The sequence below is a fragment of the Sturnira hondurensis genome, unplaced genomic scaffold (genome assembly GCF_014824575.4).
Source record: "Sturnira hondurensis isolate 20B ecotype Veracruz unplaced genomic scaffold, ASM1482457v3 Scaffold0001221, whole genome shotgun sequence".
Taxonomy (NCBI): Eukaryota; Metazoa; Chordata; class Mammalia; order Chiroptera; family Phyllostomidae; genus Sturnira; species Sturnira hondurensis.
This window is the reverse complement of record NW_028073852.1, coordinates 214,434-233,867: the sequence shown is the minus strand read 5'-3', so window position 1 is coordinate 233,867 and position 19,434 is coordinate 214,434. Positions and strand designations below refer to the sequence as shown.

The 19,434-nt window shown below is 59.0% G+C and overlaps 1 protein-coding gene across 2 annotated transcripts in view; it reads left to right on the top strand.

The window, feature by feature from the left end:
• The window catches only part of TBCD (tubulin folding cofactor D), a 120,738-nt gene that overhangs the window by 94,368 nt on the left and 6,936 nt on the right, over positions 1 to 19,434 (top strand). For both annotated transcript variants that reach the window (XM_037063601.1, XM_037063591.1), the window contains exons 23-34: positions 5,053 to 5,084; positions 5,774 to 5,836; positions 6,715 to 6,791; positions 8,168 to 8,249; positions 10,179 to 10,297; positions 11,682 to 11,773; positions 12,438 to 12,578; positions 14,000 to 14,083; positions 14,555 to 14,722; positions 14,805 to 14,943; positions 16,566 to 16,687; positions 18,272 to 18,349. In XM_037063601.1, coding sequence (XP_036919496.1) covers positions 5,053 to 5,084; positions 5,774 to 5,836; positions 6,715 to 6,791; positions 8,168 to 8,249; positions 10,179 to 10,297; positions 11,682 to 11,773; positions 12,438 to 12,578; positions 14,000 to 14,083; positions 14,555 to 14,722; positions 14,805 to 14,943; positions 16,566 to 16,687; positions 18,272 to 18,349 — 1,197 coding nt within the window. The remainder of the gene's footprint in view (positions 1 to 5,052; positions 5,085 to 5,773; positions 5,837 to 6,714; positions 6,792 to 8,167; positions 8,250 to 10,178; positions 10,298 to 11,681; positions 11,774 to 12,437; positions 12,579 to 13,999; positions 14,084 to 14,554; positions 14,723 to 14,804; positions 14,944 to 16,565; positions 16,688 to 18,271; positions 18,350 to 19,434) is intronic.

Below are 19,434 nucleotides of genomic sequence, written 5' to 3'. Positions count from 1 at the left end.
GGACTGGGGGTCACGGTTGCTTCTCATAAGGAAGTGAGGGTTCTGCCCTGTCGGTCAGCCGAGCGTGTGGAGGTTCACCCGGAGCACAGCAGTGCCGCCTGGATGGAGTGTGGAGACGGTGGGGTCCCCCGCAGAGGCTCGAGGGGCTGCAGCTCCATCCGGCAAGGCAGGCGCGTCCTCCTGATACACCCCTTCGGCCTCGCTGCCCGTGGTCGGCTCTTCGGCCGTGGAGCACGGTCGTTTCCGAGTCTCACGTAGGTGGGATCGTTCTGTAGGCTTTGGGTCGGTCTCTCTCTGAGCATCATGTCTGAGACCTGCGGTTGTGTGGGGGGGTGTCCCCCATACTGCTGTGTGGTGGTGTGTGGCAGTATGTCCATCTGGTCTCTGGGGGTGGACATTTGGGGGAGAGCTGCTGTGAACTCTGACATGGGCCTTGGCGCGGAAGAGTGGTTTCCTTTTGGGGCGAGCACCCAAGAGTGACAGGCCAGGTCACGTGGCTCCGCTCTGCTTCTCAGACTGAGAAAGGGCGACGTTTCCTGCCCCTCGCTCTCATCAGGGCCACCCCCCAGGGGGGAGCCGACCTGCTGGTGGGCCTTCCCTGGGGCCAGTGGCCTTCGCCGCAGCGGCCCTGTCCCAAGAAAGGATGGTTCTGACTGCTGCTTGTTGGCAGGTCTCCTGACCTGCCTGTTTGCTGGGCCGTCACTGTCTGATACGTTCTGCAGGTGAGCTCCGTAGACTTAGTGTGCACCAGAATGTTCTTCCTGTCGGTGGTCTGCCTTTTCATTTTTCCTGGTGGTTTTTTAACATAACAGCAGGGTCATGAACTTAGCCTCATCCCGCCTCCAGCTTTCCTGAGATCGGGGCCTTTGCAGGGACCAGGGCTCTGCTGGAGCTGCGTCCACTTGGAGACGCAGGGGCCTGCAGAGAGTTGTTGTGAGTTTATTTGTCGTCAGCCAAACTGACGACAGCTGCTGGGAAGCACACTCTCCACAGACTGACAAAGTGCCCTGGAAAAGAACCGTTTTACAGCTTATTTCATGCCTTGGGGTCGCGGAGGCAACCTAAGGAGGGTCATGGGAAATCCACGGATCGTCGATCAAGGGGCGGAAGCACCGCGGGGAAACGCTGGGGCTGGGTGGAGAGTGCAGCGGAGAGACTTCTACACGGACCCGTGCGGGCGGCTGACGACAGTGACTGTGTGTGGAGCTGGCAGAGGCCCCGAGAGGACAGCGAGGGGCTCCGTGGTCTCCTCAGGGGCCTGGAGAGGACACTGTGTGGAGGTTTCCAAGGTGCGTTGCCTCAGATGCACCGGGAGGGAGACCAGTGTCCAAGATCCATCATCTCAGATGAGGGAGACCACAGCAGGCTCCCCGGAGGCAAAGACTGACCTTTGTCGAGGAATCTGCAGGCCGAGGACGTGACCGCCTGCCAGGACCCGCTGTCAGTCAGGAATTTCTGTGTCCAGGACACTCTGTGCAGTCACGTCCGGTCCGAGTCCGTGACCTCCCCGGAGCGTGTCGGCGCACCTGCAGACCCGTCCTGTGCCCGCACTGGAGCCTCCCTCGGAGCGGCATGCTGCTCAGCGGACCCCAGGGGGGCGCATGTGCCTGACGTGACCCTTCTCCGAGGCAGAGCCTGTCTTAGACCCTGTCCTGGACCAGCCTGTCAGCAGTGAGATTTCAGGGGCCGCCTGTGTGCCACTCACGACCAGACCCGCCCCCTCGCAGACTGCCCTGTGTGCAGGCTTGGGCAGCGCTCGCCAGCACCCTGCCAGCACCTCTGGGACACGGTTGGGTCTGAGACCCTGTGTCTCTGCTTGGTGATGGCCAGATGTGCCCAAGGTCACGGGCTCTGTCGTGGTGTTGTCTGGTAGCTGTCCTTCAGTGGGGTGGGGGCAAGGTCTGTGTGTCCTGCAGTACAACGTCTCCAGAGCGACATACAGTGGTTGCCCCCCATGTGTGTGTGAGTGGACTGCTCACCCGGAGAAGCTGGTGAAGCCTGATGGGGCCCAAGCAGGACCTCTGTGGCTGGGAGGGGGTGTGGCTCTGCCTCCTGGTGCAGAGGGGCCTGGGCTGGGTCCAGGCATTCCCTGGGGGCTGAGAGGGGGGCCTGTGCTGCGGCTGTTGCACCCAGGGGAGGGCGCTGGGTCGGGTTGCTTGGCGGGTCACTCCAGGCCTTTGGACACTGCCAGCCTTTCCCCCGTTCTACCAGGAAAGAAGTCACTCACTTCCCTTGGTAAAAGCCATGTTTCTTTGTGGTGAAAGGGCTTGAACGCACTAGACCAGCGAGCCGTGGTACAGATGCCCCCGAGCGTGGTCCGCAGCTTCCCTGGGAAGCAGAGGCGTCTGAGGGCACCTTACAGACACTCAGTGCACGTCGGCTCTTTGTGAGTTTTCTGTCTGGGTGATGGGTCTCAAGGATAAATAGGGAATAACACCCGTCAGTGAGGTCGGCGTAGAAAGGTGAGTGTGTGACCACCTCCAGGGAGACCCGGCCGGAGACCACAGTGCAAGTGCCCTCAGGTCCTTGCCGAGCTTCAGCAGTTACTAGCATTTTGAGCATTCGCTTGATTTCTTCCAGTGTGTCTCCCTGTTGGCGTATTACTTGATTTTCTTTGTGGAAAGTACGTCGTGGGCCTCTGTTCCCTCTGCAGAGCTGGAGAGAATGCATTACTGCGGAGCAGGGATCTCATCCCGGGTCACCAACCACGCACCATTATCCTCCTCACCGAGGTGTGGGTACTGCCCGTGGAGAGTAGGTGTGAACTCGGGTGCCTGCGTTGTTTCCTCTGTAGCCTTCACCGCGGAGCTGGCAGCGGCTGTAGCTCCTGTGCGGTGTTGGGTGGTGTTCGGCCCTCGCCCTTCTCCTTTCTCATGACGCCCTCTCGGTCGGAGTCCAGGGCAGTTGTCTTCAGTCATGTCTCGCGTTCTGGCTCTTCTGGGTCGCTCCCCAGGGCCGGCTCTGGCGAACCTGTGGCCTGGCTGCTGTGGCCACTTGTGCTGCCCCCAGAGCAGGCCTGCCAGCGCGGTTCCCCCGCAGGGGTAGTGCTGAATCTGAGTCCTGGGTTCAGGGGTGGGCTCCACGTGGTCAGGGGGCAGAGCCAGGTGCACCCCCCACAGTGAGTGAACTGGGGAGTGGGTTGGCTTCGAGATGCGCGCGACCCCGATTTCCAACACCTGTCTCCTTGCCTTGACCATTGGTCATTCAGAGGCCAGAGCTCCTCCTCCTTTCTACACTTGTCACCTGGAATTTGTGGGGAAGGAACCACTGCCCCCTCTCCTTGGCTCCCTCTTCTAGCGTGTCCCGGCAGGCCCCTGGCTCCTTCCTTTCTCTGGGCGTCGTCACCCAGCAGCATGGCTGTCGTCCCCTGCCTTGCCCGTGCCGTCCCCTGCCCACAGGTGCCTCTTTGCAGCAGCTCCTCCACGGTGACATGACGCCCTCAGTCCTGGAGAGTTTCTCGGTGGCAAGATTTGCTTGCCGCTCCCCTGGGTGTTATTTGGGTTTTTCTCCCACTTCCGTCGCATTCAGTGCAGTTCTGCTTCCCGGGGGGTGGGGGGTGGGGTGTGTGTGTGTTGAAGTTGCACTTGTCTCCTATACACCTGCAGTGTCCCCTCCTGGTGCCTGTGTTTCCCTTCCCTTCTGGGACGTGCGGAGAGTCTAAAGCCGCGTTACCGACCTCATGTGCTCGCTTTGCTGGTCGGGCGGTTGTGGATCTGCGTGTGTCCATCATTTTTCTTGCAGTTGCCTGGTGAGTCTTAGTTGGATGCCAAGCTTTGTGAGGCCTTCCTCACTGGAACTGGGTTTTGTTCCGTTTCTCTTGACCGTGGTGGTGCTGCTGTTGGTGGGCACTGTGTCGGTCGGGATCAGTTGGCCCTTTCGAAGCCTGTAGCAGGTCCAGGACAAGCTCACCAACTACCAGCCAGTCCTGGCTGCGGGCCCTGCCGATGCTCGTGTGCCACCAGGCCCTTCCCAGCCCATATGGTTCCTGGAAGTGTCCCGCCGCCTCCTCCCAGGAGTTTTCCTCTCGGGTTCAGGTAGCTCTTTGTCTCGCTTGTGCAGCTCATGATCTGCCCCAGCTCGAGGAGACCCCCTGCAGAGCCCTGGCGCGGTCTCCGTGCTGCTCTTGCTGCCCCGGCCCGGCCTGGCCTCCTCGGCTCAGCAGGACGGCCCTCCCTGGGGCTTCCTGCATGCCCAGCTCTGCGCCTGGCGCGGTCCTCGGTTTCCAGTGTCTGAAACTTTGTTTCCTCTAGTTTTCTAATTGTTTCAGGCAGGAGGCAAATCTGGATTCTGTTACTTTATCTGAATCAGGAGCCAAGGTCTCAGAAATTGATTTCTTGTCTTACTGTTTCTTATAGTCATGTTCACCAATTTCCTGCTATCAGCACCAGATGTTAATCAGGTGTAATTGTGAGAGCAAGCAAAACGGTGTTGCCCACCGACGGCGCGTAAGTGGGTGCTCCCTCGGGCTAGATGATAGGACCTCCTGGCGTTTTAAATTCCCTCAGTTTTTAAGTACAGGTTGGACTCTGATTGGCACTGGCTCTGTGTGACCGTCTGGTGTGAGTCACACCAGTGAGGACCGAGCTGCGCAGTGAGAGCCGAAAGTCACGGTGGCACCGGGGAGGGCGCAGGCAGCTGGGGGAGGATGGCTGCAGGACAGTTCCTCACTTCTTCCTGTGAAAAGGTAGTTTTCTGTAAGTGAAACCACTATAAAATAATATCGAGTGTCTGCTGGAACTGAAAAAAGGAGAGTCGCCCTTTTCAGAGTGGGTCTTGCCTGACTTCAAGAGGATGGAATTCACAGAAGTCCTGGTTGATGAGTAAGGCTTTTGTGTGAAGCAGTGAACAGCATGTTCTAGCAGACACTGCGCAGTCGCTGGCGTGTCCTGAAGACCTCACGAGCGCCTGCCCTCAAAGGTGTCTCCTCCTTGCAGTGACTCATGCTGTTCATCGACACCTTAACTTTTGGAGCCCGAAGTTACTTGGCGAGGACCTTTCTGGTTGTTTTACATATAAGGGATTTTAACTCTGGATGTTTTTGTTCAATTTCAGGGGTCTGGGAGGAGAGCTCATGAGACAAGCAGGTAGGTCAGAGCAACTGAGGCTGTGGCTGGTGGGCCCGTTGGGGAGGGGAGGTGATGTCACTCTTAGCACTGGCCAGCTGGGCCTTTGCACCCGCGGGTGGCAGCGCTTCTCCGTCATGCCCCACGTTCCCTGGAGGCCCTGGTTTCCGGCTCCTGTGGGCTTTGCTGTATGTGTGCGGCTGCGGGGCCGGTGGCCGCCGGGAGGTGGGGGTGGGCAGGGACTCCTGTGTATCACAGAAGAGTGGGACACGGCTGCCTTGGCCTCTTCACCAACATTTACTTTAACCGTAGAGCAAAGAATAGTTTCTCAGATTATTTTTAAGTATTTGCAAGGGACTCACACGAGGCCAACATGCAAGGATATAGATTTCCTGACGCCTTTTCAGCTAAACCTAGAAAACCCAGGTCTCCTCCCCTTGTCTGGTAGGCTTTCACAGGTGCCAGGCTCGGGGCCAGGTGAGCCTCCCACCCAGGGAGGAGAGTGGGCGAGGTGGGGCTCGCAGGTCCTGATATGGCAGACGCGCCCCCAGCGCCAGGGTGGGAGCGATCGGCAAGGACAACTCCCTGCCTGATGGTGGGGGTGGCCACCCCGTCCCCACCCTGAGGTGCAAGACGCGGGCTCAGCAAGGTGGGCGCCGCAGCGGCTGCTTCGGGAGAAGCGAGGTTGCCTTTATCTTCTTTTTTCCTAGTGTGTGTCCTCATAGAAAAGCTGTCCCATTCCAGAATGCCCTTCAGAGGTGATGCCGTGCTTGGTAAGTGCTTCTCTTCAGTGACTGACGTGCATTTTCTTCCAGAGCTTCCGCAAACTGAGGAGTAAAAATGAACCTTTTTTTTCATTGGATGGATGATAAAGTTTCATGACATTGGGATGCCTGGTCTTTAAGTGGCCACAAGAACCTGTTGTCAGTGACAGGCATCTGCCACCCAACCCCTGGTGCTGAGGTGAGAGGCTGCTCCTGTGTGCAGTGGACAGGCCCTGTGCAGCCCAGCCTGTCCGGGACACACACACACACACCAGCCACAGCCAGTGGGGACGGGCTGCGCCTGCACCGCGCTGTGTGCGCTGCAGCCTCAGAAAACTGTAGATTCAGCCTCACTGCCAAGTGTGGGATCTCACTGAGTTGGATGTTTGGGTTTTTATCGATGGGGATTTGGGGGTTGAGGGACAGGCACAGGAAAAGACCACTTGAAGCTTGCAGATGTCATTCAAGAGCAAAAAGTTTTCCTTTTTTAAAAAAGATTTTTTAAAAATTTTAGTTTTAGAGAGGGGAAGGGAGAAAGACAGGAAGAGAAACATCAGTGTGTGGTTGCCTCTCGTACACCCCCTACCGGGGATCTAGCCCACAACCCAGGCATGTGCCCTACCTAGATTGGGGATTGAACTGGCGACCTTTTGGTTCGCAGGCCAGCGCTCAGTCCACTGAGCCACACCAGCCAGGGCTCCCATTGTGTCTTGAGCCCGCAGTCCTCGGAGTTTGTACAGCCTGGAGAGGGTTCCAGTTTTCTCCAGACTCACCTCAGTGTTGACCACCTACTTTGATTTAAGAGGCAGAAGACTGTTTGTTGTTGACTTTCATTTCATCTAATAGTCTCACCAGTTATCTGGTAAAGGGTTCTGTTTCTCCGACAGATGGTTGGCAGTGGCTGATAAAGGACACTTTGAGGCATCTCCACCATATTTCAAGTCACTCTAGACAACAGATCAAGGTGTGGTAGGCAAGATTTTTCCACTTGCTGTGTTGTATTGAAAGTGACGTTATTTTTTTAGTATTTGTTTCAAAGACTGCATATGGGTCACACCCATGTGATCAGGACCGTCACTGTACTTGGCCTTCCAGATGGCATGTAATCTATAACCAGGAAAAGTGACTCGGTGACGGGGGACTGGGACACGTGAAGCTTTTAGACTGCTCTTTCCGGTGTTGTGCTCTCCCGAGCCTCACACCCCGAAGTCTGCTTCCTCTTGCATCGGGGGCTCTCGGGGTTGGAAGCTGCGTGTGTGATGTTACACGCTGCGTGTGTGATGTTACACGCTGCGTGTGTGATGTTACACGCTGTGTGTGTGATGTTACACGCAGGTGACCAAGCTGCAGCTGGAGTCCCACCGTGCTCCTCCTGTGGGGTGGGTCGTTTCTGGAAAGCATGTGTGGGGGCACAGTGGGGACAGGTGATGGGGACAGCAGAGCCGGGGCACTCAGGGACTCAGCTCTGAGGCTGAGGACGGAGAGACGAGAGTGGAAGTCTCTGCCTCCTGGGCATCTCAGCATCTCTGCTGGGTCAGCAGGAGGCTTCTTCAACATACTTTTTTTAAAAGTAATTTTGTCCTCGTGTAGACTTTAAGTACAGTTTTCTTGGCCGAGTGTGAGGGCATCAGGACCGTTGCCACAGATTTTCCTTTTCAGAAGATGCCCACGATTGGTTCATACCAGCCCTGGTACTGGTGCTGTCGGCTGTAGGCATGGGTGCAGGTGGCCTCCGGGCGTGATGCCCGAGCTGAGGCCCCTCCGTGTGCCCACGGCCCTCCTGCCTGGCCCCAAGCCTCTCTGGCTGCTCCTCATCTGGAAAGTGGAGACGGCTCATGAACGCAGCGTTTGCTCTTGGCTCTGTGATCATGGCAGGTTTCCCTAAGTCCCTGTCTCCTCCCATCCTCCGTCCTGCTTGTGTGGCTCTGCTGGGCTTCCTGTTACTGGGGCCACTGGGCCCCCAACTCCCCCATACAGCCTGCCCAGGGTCCTTGCCTACATCCTGTCTGGGTGTGTTACATGTACATTTTCTTTCACGACCTGTGCTAGGAAAGAAAAATACCATTTTATTATTAACTGTTTACATTGTAAGACATAAAATTTGCATGGCATAGAAGAAAAATGAAGTGTTGTACTCAGTTTATTAGTATTTGCAAGAATGGTAAGTTATAACTACCTGACGGACGACAACAAGCAGACGTGCTGGAAGGAGTGATGCAGCTTAGTTTTTTCCCACACTGAGCCGCTGGCCTGACTGCAGAACAGCCCGGCTGCCCCTGGGGGGCTGCCCCTGGGGGGCTCGGGAGGCTGCGGGGCCGCTCACGCCCCACGTTGTTTCAGGAAGCGGCTGTGTCAGCCCTGGCTGCCCTCTGCAGCGAGTACTACACAGAGGGACCCGGAGAGGCAGACTGCGCTGGGCCCGGTGAGTGGCTGCTGGGCTGACGACCCTCACATCCTCTGGGGGCAGGGGGGACTGCGAGGGGCAAGGGGCTCGGCCCAGGGACCCGGTGTCCACCCCCCGCCCCCGCCCTGCTGGCCCACGCTCCGACCCACAGGTTGNTTCCGATCTAGGGGCTCGGCCCAGGGACCCGGTGTCCACCCCCCGCCCCCGCCCTGCTGGCCCACGCTCCGACCCACAGGTTGGTGCAGCAGCACAGAGCAGCGTCTGTTCCCCTCGGAACAAGCGGCTTCCCCTGGCCCTGCCTCGATCTTGGCTTTCCCAGGACACAGCGCTGCCATGGAATGTGCGGAGTCCCTTCCTTCAGCAGCGTTGGCTGAAGCTGCATTTTTAAGTGAACTCTCTCCTGCCTGTGCTCTGGAGGGCCCGGGTACATGGAGTGGGCAGTGCCTCACATGTCTTCAAGTAGACCTGTTTCCCCCTTGTATTTGGTCCTCTTCCTGTCTGTCCATTGTCTTCCTTCGTCTCCACTGTTCGGTCTTCAGCACCGTCACGTGCATTGTGTGGTGGCGTCTTCCTGGCACTTGTGTCTTGGGTTGTCAGCTCAGAACTGTCTGCCTCTGCTGCCCCAGGACCGCCCGCTTCACGCTTGGTGTTCAGCCCGGGTTACATCATCGCTTTTATTCTTCCTGGTTGAACTTGTTTTTAGAATTTTCATGTGCCCTGTGGGCTCTTTCCTCCTCACAGGACAGTGAGCGTGCTGCTGCACTGCACAGCCAGCATCGGGTGTTTCCAGAAGCCTCCGCATGATGCCCTTTGCCGGGCCCCCTCCACAAGGGTTATCTGCACATCAGAAAGCTCTGTAGCCGTTCTCTGTCGCCTGTGGCGTTCCTTCCTGTAACTTAGAGAACAGGCATCGGTCCCCTCCCACACGTGTGGCATTTCAGGCGGTCATGAGTGTGTAAAGTCACGTATGCAACAGACTTTCTGATCGTTTCCAAAGACAGGACAACATTCCATAACTCGATATTCTGACAGATTTTCCAAAGGAGTATTTTCCTATATCCCTTTGCACAGGTATTTTACTTAAAGAGATAGTCACGCTATTTTGCAGTCTATTTTTAAAGATAGGGATAAGGCCACGTTTCAGTGCTTGCCTAGAAAAGGGTGCGGTGTCACAGGGCTCTGAGTGGGGACAGGAGCAGTGATGTGCAAGGAGGAGGGGAGGGTCAGTGTAGCGTTCGTACAACTGGGGCCCTGGTCGCGCCGAGTTCTGTCCAGATGGGCGAGGACACACGGGACACAGTGTGGAGATTTGTGTGGAGACGTTCCAGAACAGCCGCCATCTCTGACCACAGCGGGTGGGGCAGAGCACGGGTCCCGCCGCCCTGTCCCTCAAGCTGCCTGTGTACAGAGCAGGTCTGGCCACTCACTGCCTGCCTCAAGCCCTTTGCTGTGCCCTGAACGTCAGGGACCTTTCCCATTTCTCCCTTTGACCCTTTGTCCAGTTCTGATGACAGCTTTTCCCATCTTGGGAGGCATGGGCTCCCCACTGCCCACTCTCAGCCCGACCCTGCGCCCTGCTGGGTCTGGTGTGGCACTGGGTCTGCTCCCCTTGCTGAGCAAGGCGGTGTCTGCCTGGTAGGCATTTGTATTCCTGGTGAACAGACGGTGAGAGCCGTGGCTGTGTCTGTTGTTCATGAAACCCTATTGGACTTATTTCCAGAGTGAAAACATTTGTTGCCATTGCTTACGACACCTTGAAGCCACCTAATAACAATCCTTTCCTTAAATCCATTTTGATTCTTACCACTTTGAAAACACATCTGCTTTTGAAGCCTGCAGCGGTTCCTCCTTTCTTTGGACACTGATCGATTCTGTCTCTGGAATGCTCAGGAAGAGTGTGGAAGGCAGGCAGGGACAGCAGTGGGTCATCTTGTCGCTTCTCTGCAGAGGGCCTGGTAGAGCAGTGTCTCGCCGAGCTGCAGAGCCCGGAGGAGATGACGCGCTGCGGCTTCTCGCTGGCCTTGGGGGCCCTGCCCAGCTTCCTTCTGCGAGGCAGGCTCCAGCAGGTGAGGCTGTGCGGGCTCGGAAGGGGCATCCGTGTGGGGTGCCGTGGGCAGGCCTGGGTTGCCTATGTGAGGCCACGCACACGAGGGGTGGGCGGGGGTGACCCGTCAGTAAACCCCCCTCTGTGTGCGTGGTTGGGAAGGAGCCCCTGAACACCAGCCCCTGGGGCTGTGAGAAGGGCGACAGGGGTTCTCACACTCTCTGTGAAAGCCGAACTCCAGTTGTTAGGAGGGGAAGCCATTCTTTGGTGTAGAAACTGCGCTTGCATCATTTCCAAGTGCTGGCCCTGCCCATGGCCAAAGTCAAAGGGCGCTGGGAGTGGTTCAGAGTCCTTGCCCCAGCTGCCCTTTCCACCCTGGGAGCTCCTCCCTGGAAGCAGGCTAGCCTGAGGCAGTCCCTGCTTCTCACGGGCTACGGGGAGGTCTCCACTGGCCTCGGAAGGACGTGACTGGTCAGAATGGTGCTTGTGAGGTGCCTCACCTTCAAGGTGGTGGTGGCTCGGGACAGAGGAAGGCAGACCTCTGGTCCAGGCAGAGACGCCTGTCCTGAGGCCGAACGTGCATTCAGATGGCAGAGCCCCCTGGAGACGGTCCCTCGGGGTGCGGAGCTTTGCCTACAGCCATCTGTCCTCGCTGTCTGTGACGGGGAAGGACTGAAGATGTTTCCTGTGCCACCCACCCTTGCTGAGAGCAAAGGTCAGGGATGCCAGAGGCTTCTTCCAGCCTCACCGTGAACCGGGTTCACATCTCCTGCTCTGTCGCCTGTATCCCAGGCTGCACACAGGCAGGAATGGACGCCAGTGTGCTCCTCCCCACCTCCCTTTCTCCTCTTGACTGGCCTCCTCGGGGTCACCCTGAAACGTGTGCTGCGAGCTCTGCATGGGCGCCCTGACTTGGTCCTGAGCTCCCTGCAAGAGAGGGTACCCATTGCCACTGGTCAGGCATGTCCTGCCAGACCCTGCTGGCCTCGGTCACCAAGCTCCTGTGTCCCCTTTCCCCCCAGTCAGAGCATCCTGCTGACCACCTCCCAGACACCCACACCGCCACTGCCCGGGCACGTCCCTCACTTGTCGTCTTCCCCTGCCCAGTGTGCCTTGGGGTCCACCACACCACACCCCGAGGCTAACCCAGTTGATACACCAGACTTAGGACTGAACTGTCCTTTCAAGCAGTCACAGATCAAGTTACAGGAGCTGATGCATTTGTCATAGGTGCTGGCTGTAGGCAATGGGACAGAACAGGGCAGGGCCCCTACAGTGGGAGGGCTGGAGGCGACCCCTGTGGCAGACACAGCAGCACAGCCCCCAGGGCCAAGTCCCCCGCCTGCGTGGAAAGTACACCTGTCCCGCAGCCGCTGGTCTGTGGGTGACTGGTGGTTGCTTTTCAGGTTCTAGCGGGGTTAGGAGCCGTCACCCACATTTCCCCGGAGAACGTGAGCTTTGCAGAGTCCAGGCGGGATGCCTTGAAGGCCATCGCCAAGTGAGTCCCACCTGCTCTCCTCCCCGAGGCACTGCTCCCAGATGCCACCATCCCCATGCTTGGGGGTGCCCATGGCTGGCATGAGAAGTTTGGTCTCAGGTGACACATCTGCTTAGAAGCAAAGATTACTTTTCACTTCCTAGTTTCTTTTCAGAGGGTTGATAGAGAACAGTCCCAACTCAGAGGCTCACTGACAGTTTTGTCGTCGTCATAGGGAACATTAAGCCTGTGGTGTAAGCACTTCTTCGCTTTAGGAAACTGCAGCCCTTCAAAGGCTGCCAACTGCCAAGGGCAGGACAGGACGCATGCAGAGTCTCTGGGCCTCACTCACAGACTCACACACGCCCGGCGTGCTGTCCTGTCCCACCCACGCTGGAGGCCCGGCTGTGTGGAGCCGTCCCCTTCTGCCCAGGTGAAGAGCCAGGAGGGCCCAGCACAGGGCCTCCCCGTGTGCCTTCAAGCTGCAGACACAGGGAAGTGGGATTCCGGAGGACAGCGTGGCACCGGCGAGGCGAGCTCTGGGTTTCCGAGCCTCCCTCTGAGTTGCTGGTCTGTTCTGAGTGTGTCCTACGAGGAGGGACACGTCGGGTCGGAACAGCACGAACACGGGAGGTCAGACAGGACTCCCCGGCAGACACGAGCTCCTTCACACGTCTGATTTCAGGGTTTGCCAGACTGTCGGCGTGAGAGCAGAAGGGGCCCCGGACGAGGTGGTGTGCCGCGGGAACGTCACCCAGATCTACCACACGCTGCTGGCCTGCCTGCGCGACTACACCACTGACAGCCGTGGGGATGTGGGCGCGTGGTAAGGCGGGGCGGCCCCTCACAGCTCCGACAGAAGGACGGTGGGTCCCCCCTGGGGGTCCCCCTTCCGGGGTCCCGGCAGCTCCAGAGGCCAGGCCTGCTGCACCTGTGCAGGGTCTCCTGTGAATTCTTCGTCTCGGTGGTGGTTGGTCTGCGGTCCTTTTTCAGAGATTCTGATTGTAGAAAGTCTCGTCTCTTTTTCATTACTTTTCCACCATTTTCTTTTTCTTTGTCAGCACCTTCCTCGTGGTTGATTTTGAAAGACCCCGCCCACGCGCTCTAACATCTGTGACCTGTGGGTTGATTTCTGTGGTCGCGTCTTACCACATTGGCACTTGGTCTTTGTTTGTAAACATTTGATCTTTAACTGAGTTCTGAAGCTGTTCAAAAGCGTAGAGGCTCTGGGTCATGTAATTTCCTTTGAGCAGGTGGTAGGTCTCCTTATGCCAGGCCGACTGCCTGGGCAGGTTGCCGTGTGCCCAGCTGCCGGCCACCCTGTGCTCAGCCGGTCAGGAGCTGGCAGGGCCCGGGGGGTGTGGGCAGCCTTTCCCTGGGAGTGCTGTGCCCACAGGGGTAGGGGCTCCCGGGGGAGCCCTCTGCCTGCTGCCTGACACCCCTGCAGTCCCTGTCCTGAGCAGGAGGACTGGTTGGTGGCCACACCCTGGTGTCTGGATCCCTCCCGCTCCTGTCAGCCACTCCCTGGCCCGAGTCTGCCCCGCACCTCTGAGCACCCCGTGCCTGCACTCAGTGCCACACTCGCCAGGCCTCCCACCGCTGAGGCCCATGCCAGCACCGCCCTCTCCAGTTGGAACAGCACAGGCTGTCTTCCTGATGGGCAGCGTTCACTGCTTGGAGGGAGGGTGGGTGCCCCAGGCCTGTGGGACCTGCTGGCCCTGGAGACACTAGCCCGTTGTGTCTGTGATCCTTGCGGCACAGCTGTGTCCTATTCGGGTTGAGTAAATTTGAGTCCCAAGTTTAAACTGCTTCTTTCACTCAAGAGTTAGGCCAGTCACAGTGTGGGCTTAGCTCTTCAAATTGTCTCAGAGCTTGTTCTTTCCTTGCCTGGGAGCTTCATAGTGGACAGAGCCTTCCTGGTCTGGACACCTGCTGGGCAGCAGAAACAGGCAAAGCCAGAAAGCCCTCAGAGTTTTTCTGCTGGGAGAGAGCTTCCTAGTGTGGGCATGTTTTGCGTTTCGCAGTTCTCGGGGAAATCGGTGCGGCTGCTACAAGAGCAGTGGTGACAGTGAGCTGGGACCTGGCTATGTGCAGGTCACACCCTTGACGGACCAGACGGACCTTTCGTGGGTTCAAACACTCCTAGAGGGCAGGCCAGGCCGCTGGCTGCCTGTGCAGTCCCTGAAACCCCCCGGGCTGAGGGCGCAGCTGCCGGGAAGCCTGTGCTCACGCCATCTCCCCCTGCAGGGTCCGAGAGGCTGCTATGACCAGTCTGATGGACCTGACGCTTCTCCTGGGGAGGGACCAGCCAGAGCTGATTGAGGCTCCCATGTGAGTTTCCTCCCCACCCCACAGCTCATGCCCAGGCATCCTCCTCCGTCAGGGCTCAGGCCTGCTGAGGACAGCTATTCCTAGGTGAGGCTTAGGGAGGGGCCACTTTTCAGATTCGAGCCCTTGTGCCCCAGTGCCTGCTCCAGCTGGGGTCCTGGCTGTCCCCCTCTGTCTGCTCCCAGGACATGGGGCCACCCTTGGGCAGCTCAGTTGCAGGGACCTTTGTGCCCCTCTCTAAGCTCAAGCTTCCCTCCTCCCTGCGTTCCCCTCCTCACCCAGTCCTCTGTTTCCTCTGCCCCTGTCCCCCATCACCGCCTCCTGTCCCCTCTCAGCCCTGTGTGTGCTCACTGCTTCTACCTGAGACCTTGTGCTAAGGCATCTGAGAGGCTATCAGCTGCCCTAGGGCCCAGCCGCGTGCTCCGCAGGTGACTCTGGCTGGAGCTGCGCTAACGCTGGGATCTTGGTTGACAGCTGCCAGCAGGTCATGTGCTGCCTGGCCCAGCAGGCGAGCGAGAAGATCGACCACTTTCGAGCACACGCCGCGCGTGTGTTCATGACGCTGCTGCATGCTGCGGGACCAGCCGGCCCCACCGTCCCCCATGTGCCGCACCGTGGGGAGTTGGAAAAGCTGTTTCCCAGGTACTGGGGTTCTGCCCGCCTGCCCGCCTGCCCGCCTGGTGGGAAGGGGCGCCAGGAACCTGAGCTTGTGCTTGTGTTGCAGGTCTGACATGGCCTCTGTCAACTGGGTGGCACCATCCCAGGCCTTCCCGCGTATCACCCGGCTGCTCGGGCTGCCCACCTACCGCTACCACGTGCTGCTGGGCCTGGCGGTGTCCGTGGGCGGTCTCACAGAGTCTACGGTGAGGGCGCGTCTGTCCTGGGATGGGGGTGCCGTTGTCTGGGCGTGGGCCAGGGGTTGGGACGTGCGCTCCGGGGGCTGCGCTATCCCTTTCCCTGCTGGGTCTTCTGGGGAAGCTCGTCACCCGGGCAGCTGCTTCCTCCGGGTGGATCCCCAGGGTGGCCCGGAGTGCCGGCACCTGGGAGGAGGGCTAGTTGGGCCAGAGCCTCGGTGGTGACCGGTTGCTACACACAGTTCAGCTTCCTGGGAGCTCTGCGGTCTTGTTCCGCTGCCGCTGCACTGTACATAGCACAGGTATTACGCACGGCACACACACCGCGCATGCGCGGACATTGCGCACGGCCCTGGCGCGCGCCACTTTGTACCTGGTTTCCGGGTTGCGTACTTCCTGCGTGCCGCGTTTCCATTCTCTGGGGTCGCGTCCCCATGGCCTCGGAGCTCCATAACCCTGATGGACGTCTGAACGACAGCAGCCCTTGCCGCCCCGCCCTTGTTTCGGTGCGCATGTGCGTCCCTGCGCTTCCTTTGACAACGTGGCACAGGCCGCCCCCACTGTAGTTTGGAACAGGCACTGGGTCCACGACGGACCGGGGGCAGTTCATTGCCCTCTGAATCCGTGGGTTCAGGGTTCGGGCACTTTGGGGACAGCCTTGCTCCGGTCCCCACCCCCACATGCACATCTGTCTGCCCATCCGTCTGTCCATCGGTCCATTCTGCCCGCTCGTGTCACCCACTCTGCCGTTCGCTCTTGTTCTCCGGGTCCTGCACGTCCTTCTGTCCAGCTTCCTGGAGTTTGCTGTTCGACTCTCCGTGAGACTTCTGTTTTGGGCGGGGGTGTACGTGTATTTTCTTTATTGGTCTTTGCTTTCATTCTGAAATCTTGTTCCTCATGCCTTTTCGGCGCGGGTTCATCTTGGGAATAGCGAGTCTTTTTTTTTTTTAAGTCTACACGTGCCATTCCCCACTCCTGCGTTCTGTGCGGTCTGGGCCGGGTCTCATTCGCTTCCTACTTCTGTTCTCTTCCCTCCGGACTCGCCCTCTTGGTTTGGAAAACTGAGGGGAAGGCGAGGGGAAGCCTGTGGCCACCAGCTGCACTCAATCCCCAAGAGCAGGGCACCCTGCAGGGCAGCACTCTGCGGCCCCATCTTGCTGCCCCCCGGGGGGTTTGCTCTGCATGGGGTTGCCCCCTCCCCACCCTTGGGGTCCAGGCCTGGCTCTTGAGTGAGTGTAGTGCTGGTGGGGAGGGTCTCTGAGCCCAGTGGTGCCTCAGGGGCTGCCTTTGGGTTTGCAGTGTAAAGGTTTCAGAGGGACCAGCCACTTGTGACACCAGGACCTGCTTTCTGTGGAGACCCATGACCGTCTGCCACCGACGGCTTAGGGGCCGATCTGGGTGCGGAGTGACAGTGTGTACGGGTGTGGGCTGTGCTGCTGCCTCCAGGGGAGTGTTCTCTCTCAGGCACTTGCACTGTGTCTGCGGCCCTGGCCGGGCGTTGGCCCGGTCCTTCCCTGTGCTTCCGTCTCCTCTGCTGCAGCACACGCTGAGTTTGTCTGTCGCTGCTGCAGGTGGGCAGTGGGGGAGCAGCTGGTCTCGTCTCGGTGCGAGGAGACCGTCCTGTGTTGCAGGTCAGGCACTCCACACAGAGCCTGTTTGCGCACATGAGGGGCATCCAGAACGCCCCGCGGGCCTTGGAGAGCTTTGGTGAGGCCCTCCTGCAGGTCTTCGAGGACAACCTTCTGAACTACAGGTGAGCAGGTGCCATTTCCCAGATGCCCAGGTTTTGAGGGCAGGGTGGGGCCAGCAGAGGTGAGGGTCATAGACGCAGCCAGGCACGGCACCTCCGGGCCACCCTGTCACCTCTCTGGGGCCCCTTGCAGCCTGCACTGAGGGCTGGTGGGATGAGGATTTTTGGACGTGTCAGAAGTAAAGATGGCAGTGCAACGCACTGGGGCCCCCCCAGGTAGGCCCTCGGCCCACGTCCTCCCCTAGCTGGGACTGCAGCGTCACAGCAACAAGTAGAGCTTTTTTCTAAACGCTTTGCTAACTGCTTTCCCACGGGGGTGGGGTGTTCTCTGGGGGCTCTGAGCTCAGTCTTGCGAGAGGGTTGTTGGTGGACTTAGTTCTCGCTAGTCCCAGGGCCGTCGCAGTCGTGCGGCTGCAGGTTCCCCCTGAGGGCCCTCAGCAGCCTGTCCTGTGTGTGGGCAGCACGGACACAGCTCTCAACGAGCAGGAGCCCAGCCCGTGGCCTTTACTCTTTTTCTAACAGCCCTGGGTGAGTGTGAATGAGCTCTGATGAAATTCACGTAAAACGTGCAATTTTGGCTTGTGTCAGAGTCCTCAAAACCATCACCACAGTTCAGAGACAGTGCATCGACACCCTGAGACTTCCCACGACCCCTTTTACGCCCCTGCCCCAGGGGGATCACCAGTGCTGTCCCTCACGCCTGTGTGGCCGGCACTCTCCCGAGTTTCAGGTGGACTCTCAAACTCTGCACCCGTCTCGTGTCCGGCTCCTCGGGTCCAGCAACTCTCTCAGTGACCCTCTGCTGGCTGAGCCATGTGCACTCTGTTACAGCTGGTTTCTCTGTTTGCCTGGGACAGGCGCTCAGCTGGTGTTGCCAGTTGAGGCTATGACGGATGAAACTGCGGTGAGCGTCCACGCAGAGGCCCTCTGTGGCCATCTCTGTCCTCCTCTCCTGGTCACAGGCCCAGGGCTGCATTGGCTGGGTCATGTGGTTGGCAAATGCTAAACTTTTTTGAAAACCGCCAACTGTTGTCCAAAGTGACTGTGCCATTTGCATCCCTGCTGATAACACCTGCTTGTTCCCAATGCCCCACCCCCCGCCCCTGCCCCGTCACCCATGGGCTCTCTTCCCGCCGGCGCCGAGCTGAGGGCTGTGAGTGATGCGTCATGGCGTTCACGCACGCCTCCCTCCCTGCTGAGGGCGTGGCACGCCCAGTCGGCTCTGTCCTCTGGGGGCGACTGCTGGGGGCTGGTGTCTCTCCCGCGGGCCCCTCACGCTTGTGAAGTCAGTCACCCCCTTTTCTACTTTTTCTTTTTCATCCGTGACTTGTGAGGCTGAGCCACGTTAGCTCTCTTCTCCGTTCTCTCCACGGGGCGGGGAAACCCGGCTCCTCCCCATTTCCACCTGAAGTTCCAACTGGGCTTACTGTTTCGACAGGACTCTCTCCCGAGGTCTGGGCTGGGTGGGCGGGCGGGTGGTGCCTTGGCACAGGGTTGGCCTGGTTTGTGCTGAGTTTCCCACCCTCCGCACTCCCTCCCTCCCGTGGTTCGGCACCTGAGGTCTCATGGCACGTTCCCTCCCCTCAGGGTGTCAGTGCCCCTGCTCAGGATGCTGGATCAGGTGCTGGCCCACGGCTGCTTTGACACCCTCACCGTGGAGGAGGAGTGAGTACTCCCTTTCGTTCCCTGCGGCACTGCTCCTCGGCTCGGGCCCCCAGTCCCCCCTCACAGGAACCACGGCGGGCCCAGAGGCCAGAACTCTAGGAGCAGTTTTCAGTGTGTCTGCCATCATGCGGTCAGTCTTCATGTGCCTTGTCAGTGCCCTGCCCCCTGCCCCCCGTGAGGCCGGCACTGGGTGGCTGGGGGAGCAGGTCACGGGGGCCTGAGGTGGTGACAGTGGGCAGAGCAGGGTGGCACTGGGTGGGAGGCACCTCCGTCCTCTGCTGTGTTCAGGGCTCCGCAGCTGCCCCACTACGAGGACCCATCACAGCCCCTCTGTCCCCTCCTTGTCTGTGGCTCTGTCCTGGGTGGGTCTCAGTGGGGGGCCCATTGCATCGGGGCCATGGTTTCTGGCTGCTCCGCTGATGATTCGTCTGATCTCAGAGCTGCTGGGTTTGGCCCGTGGCCTGGGTCTCGTGTTGACGCGTTTCTGTGACTTGGAAGGAGTTTTGAAATTGTCAGGTGGGCCCTGAGCAGCGTCAGTCTCCTGCCCCTTCTGTGGTCTGCTCCCCGCCTTGTGTCCTGGCTGGCAGTGGCCATCGCTGAGTGGCTGGGGCTTCCTGTCATCCATCGGGGTGGTCTTGGCACACACGTTGTCAGAGGGTCCTGGGAAGCCCCCCGCCCCCCGGAGGCTGCACAGAAGCCAACTGCAGACCCCGGAAGGCGTGGGTTCCGGACGGTTCTCCTCCACATCCCTCCGAGCAGGCAGGGAGCCGGGCTGTTGCAGATTCTGTCCTTTACTTCCTACACCTCAGTGGTCAGTGTCCTTTGCAGCCACTGTCCTGTAAATGTTTGATCTTTAGTTGTTTTGGGTCATTGGGGTGGGGGGATCTAGTGCTTGTTTCTCCACGTCTGCGGGGGCCTCGGATGCGTGCCTGGCTCTGAGGTCGGCCCTCCCGGCGTTCACAGATCTCCCTGCTGGTTGTGGGGTAGCTTCCTTTCTGATTGTGCTAAGATCTTAATGTGTTTTCGGTTTGAAATTTTCAAAATAAAATGGCAAGAGAAAACATTTTCCATTATGAATGTAGCTC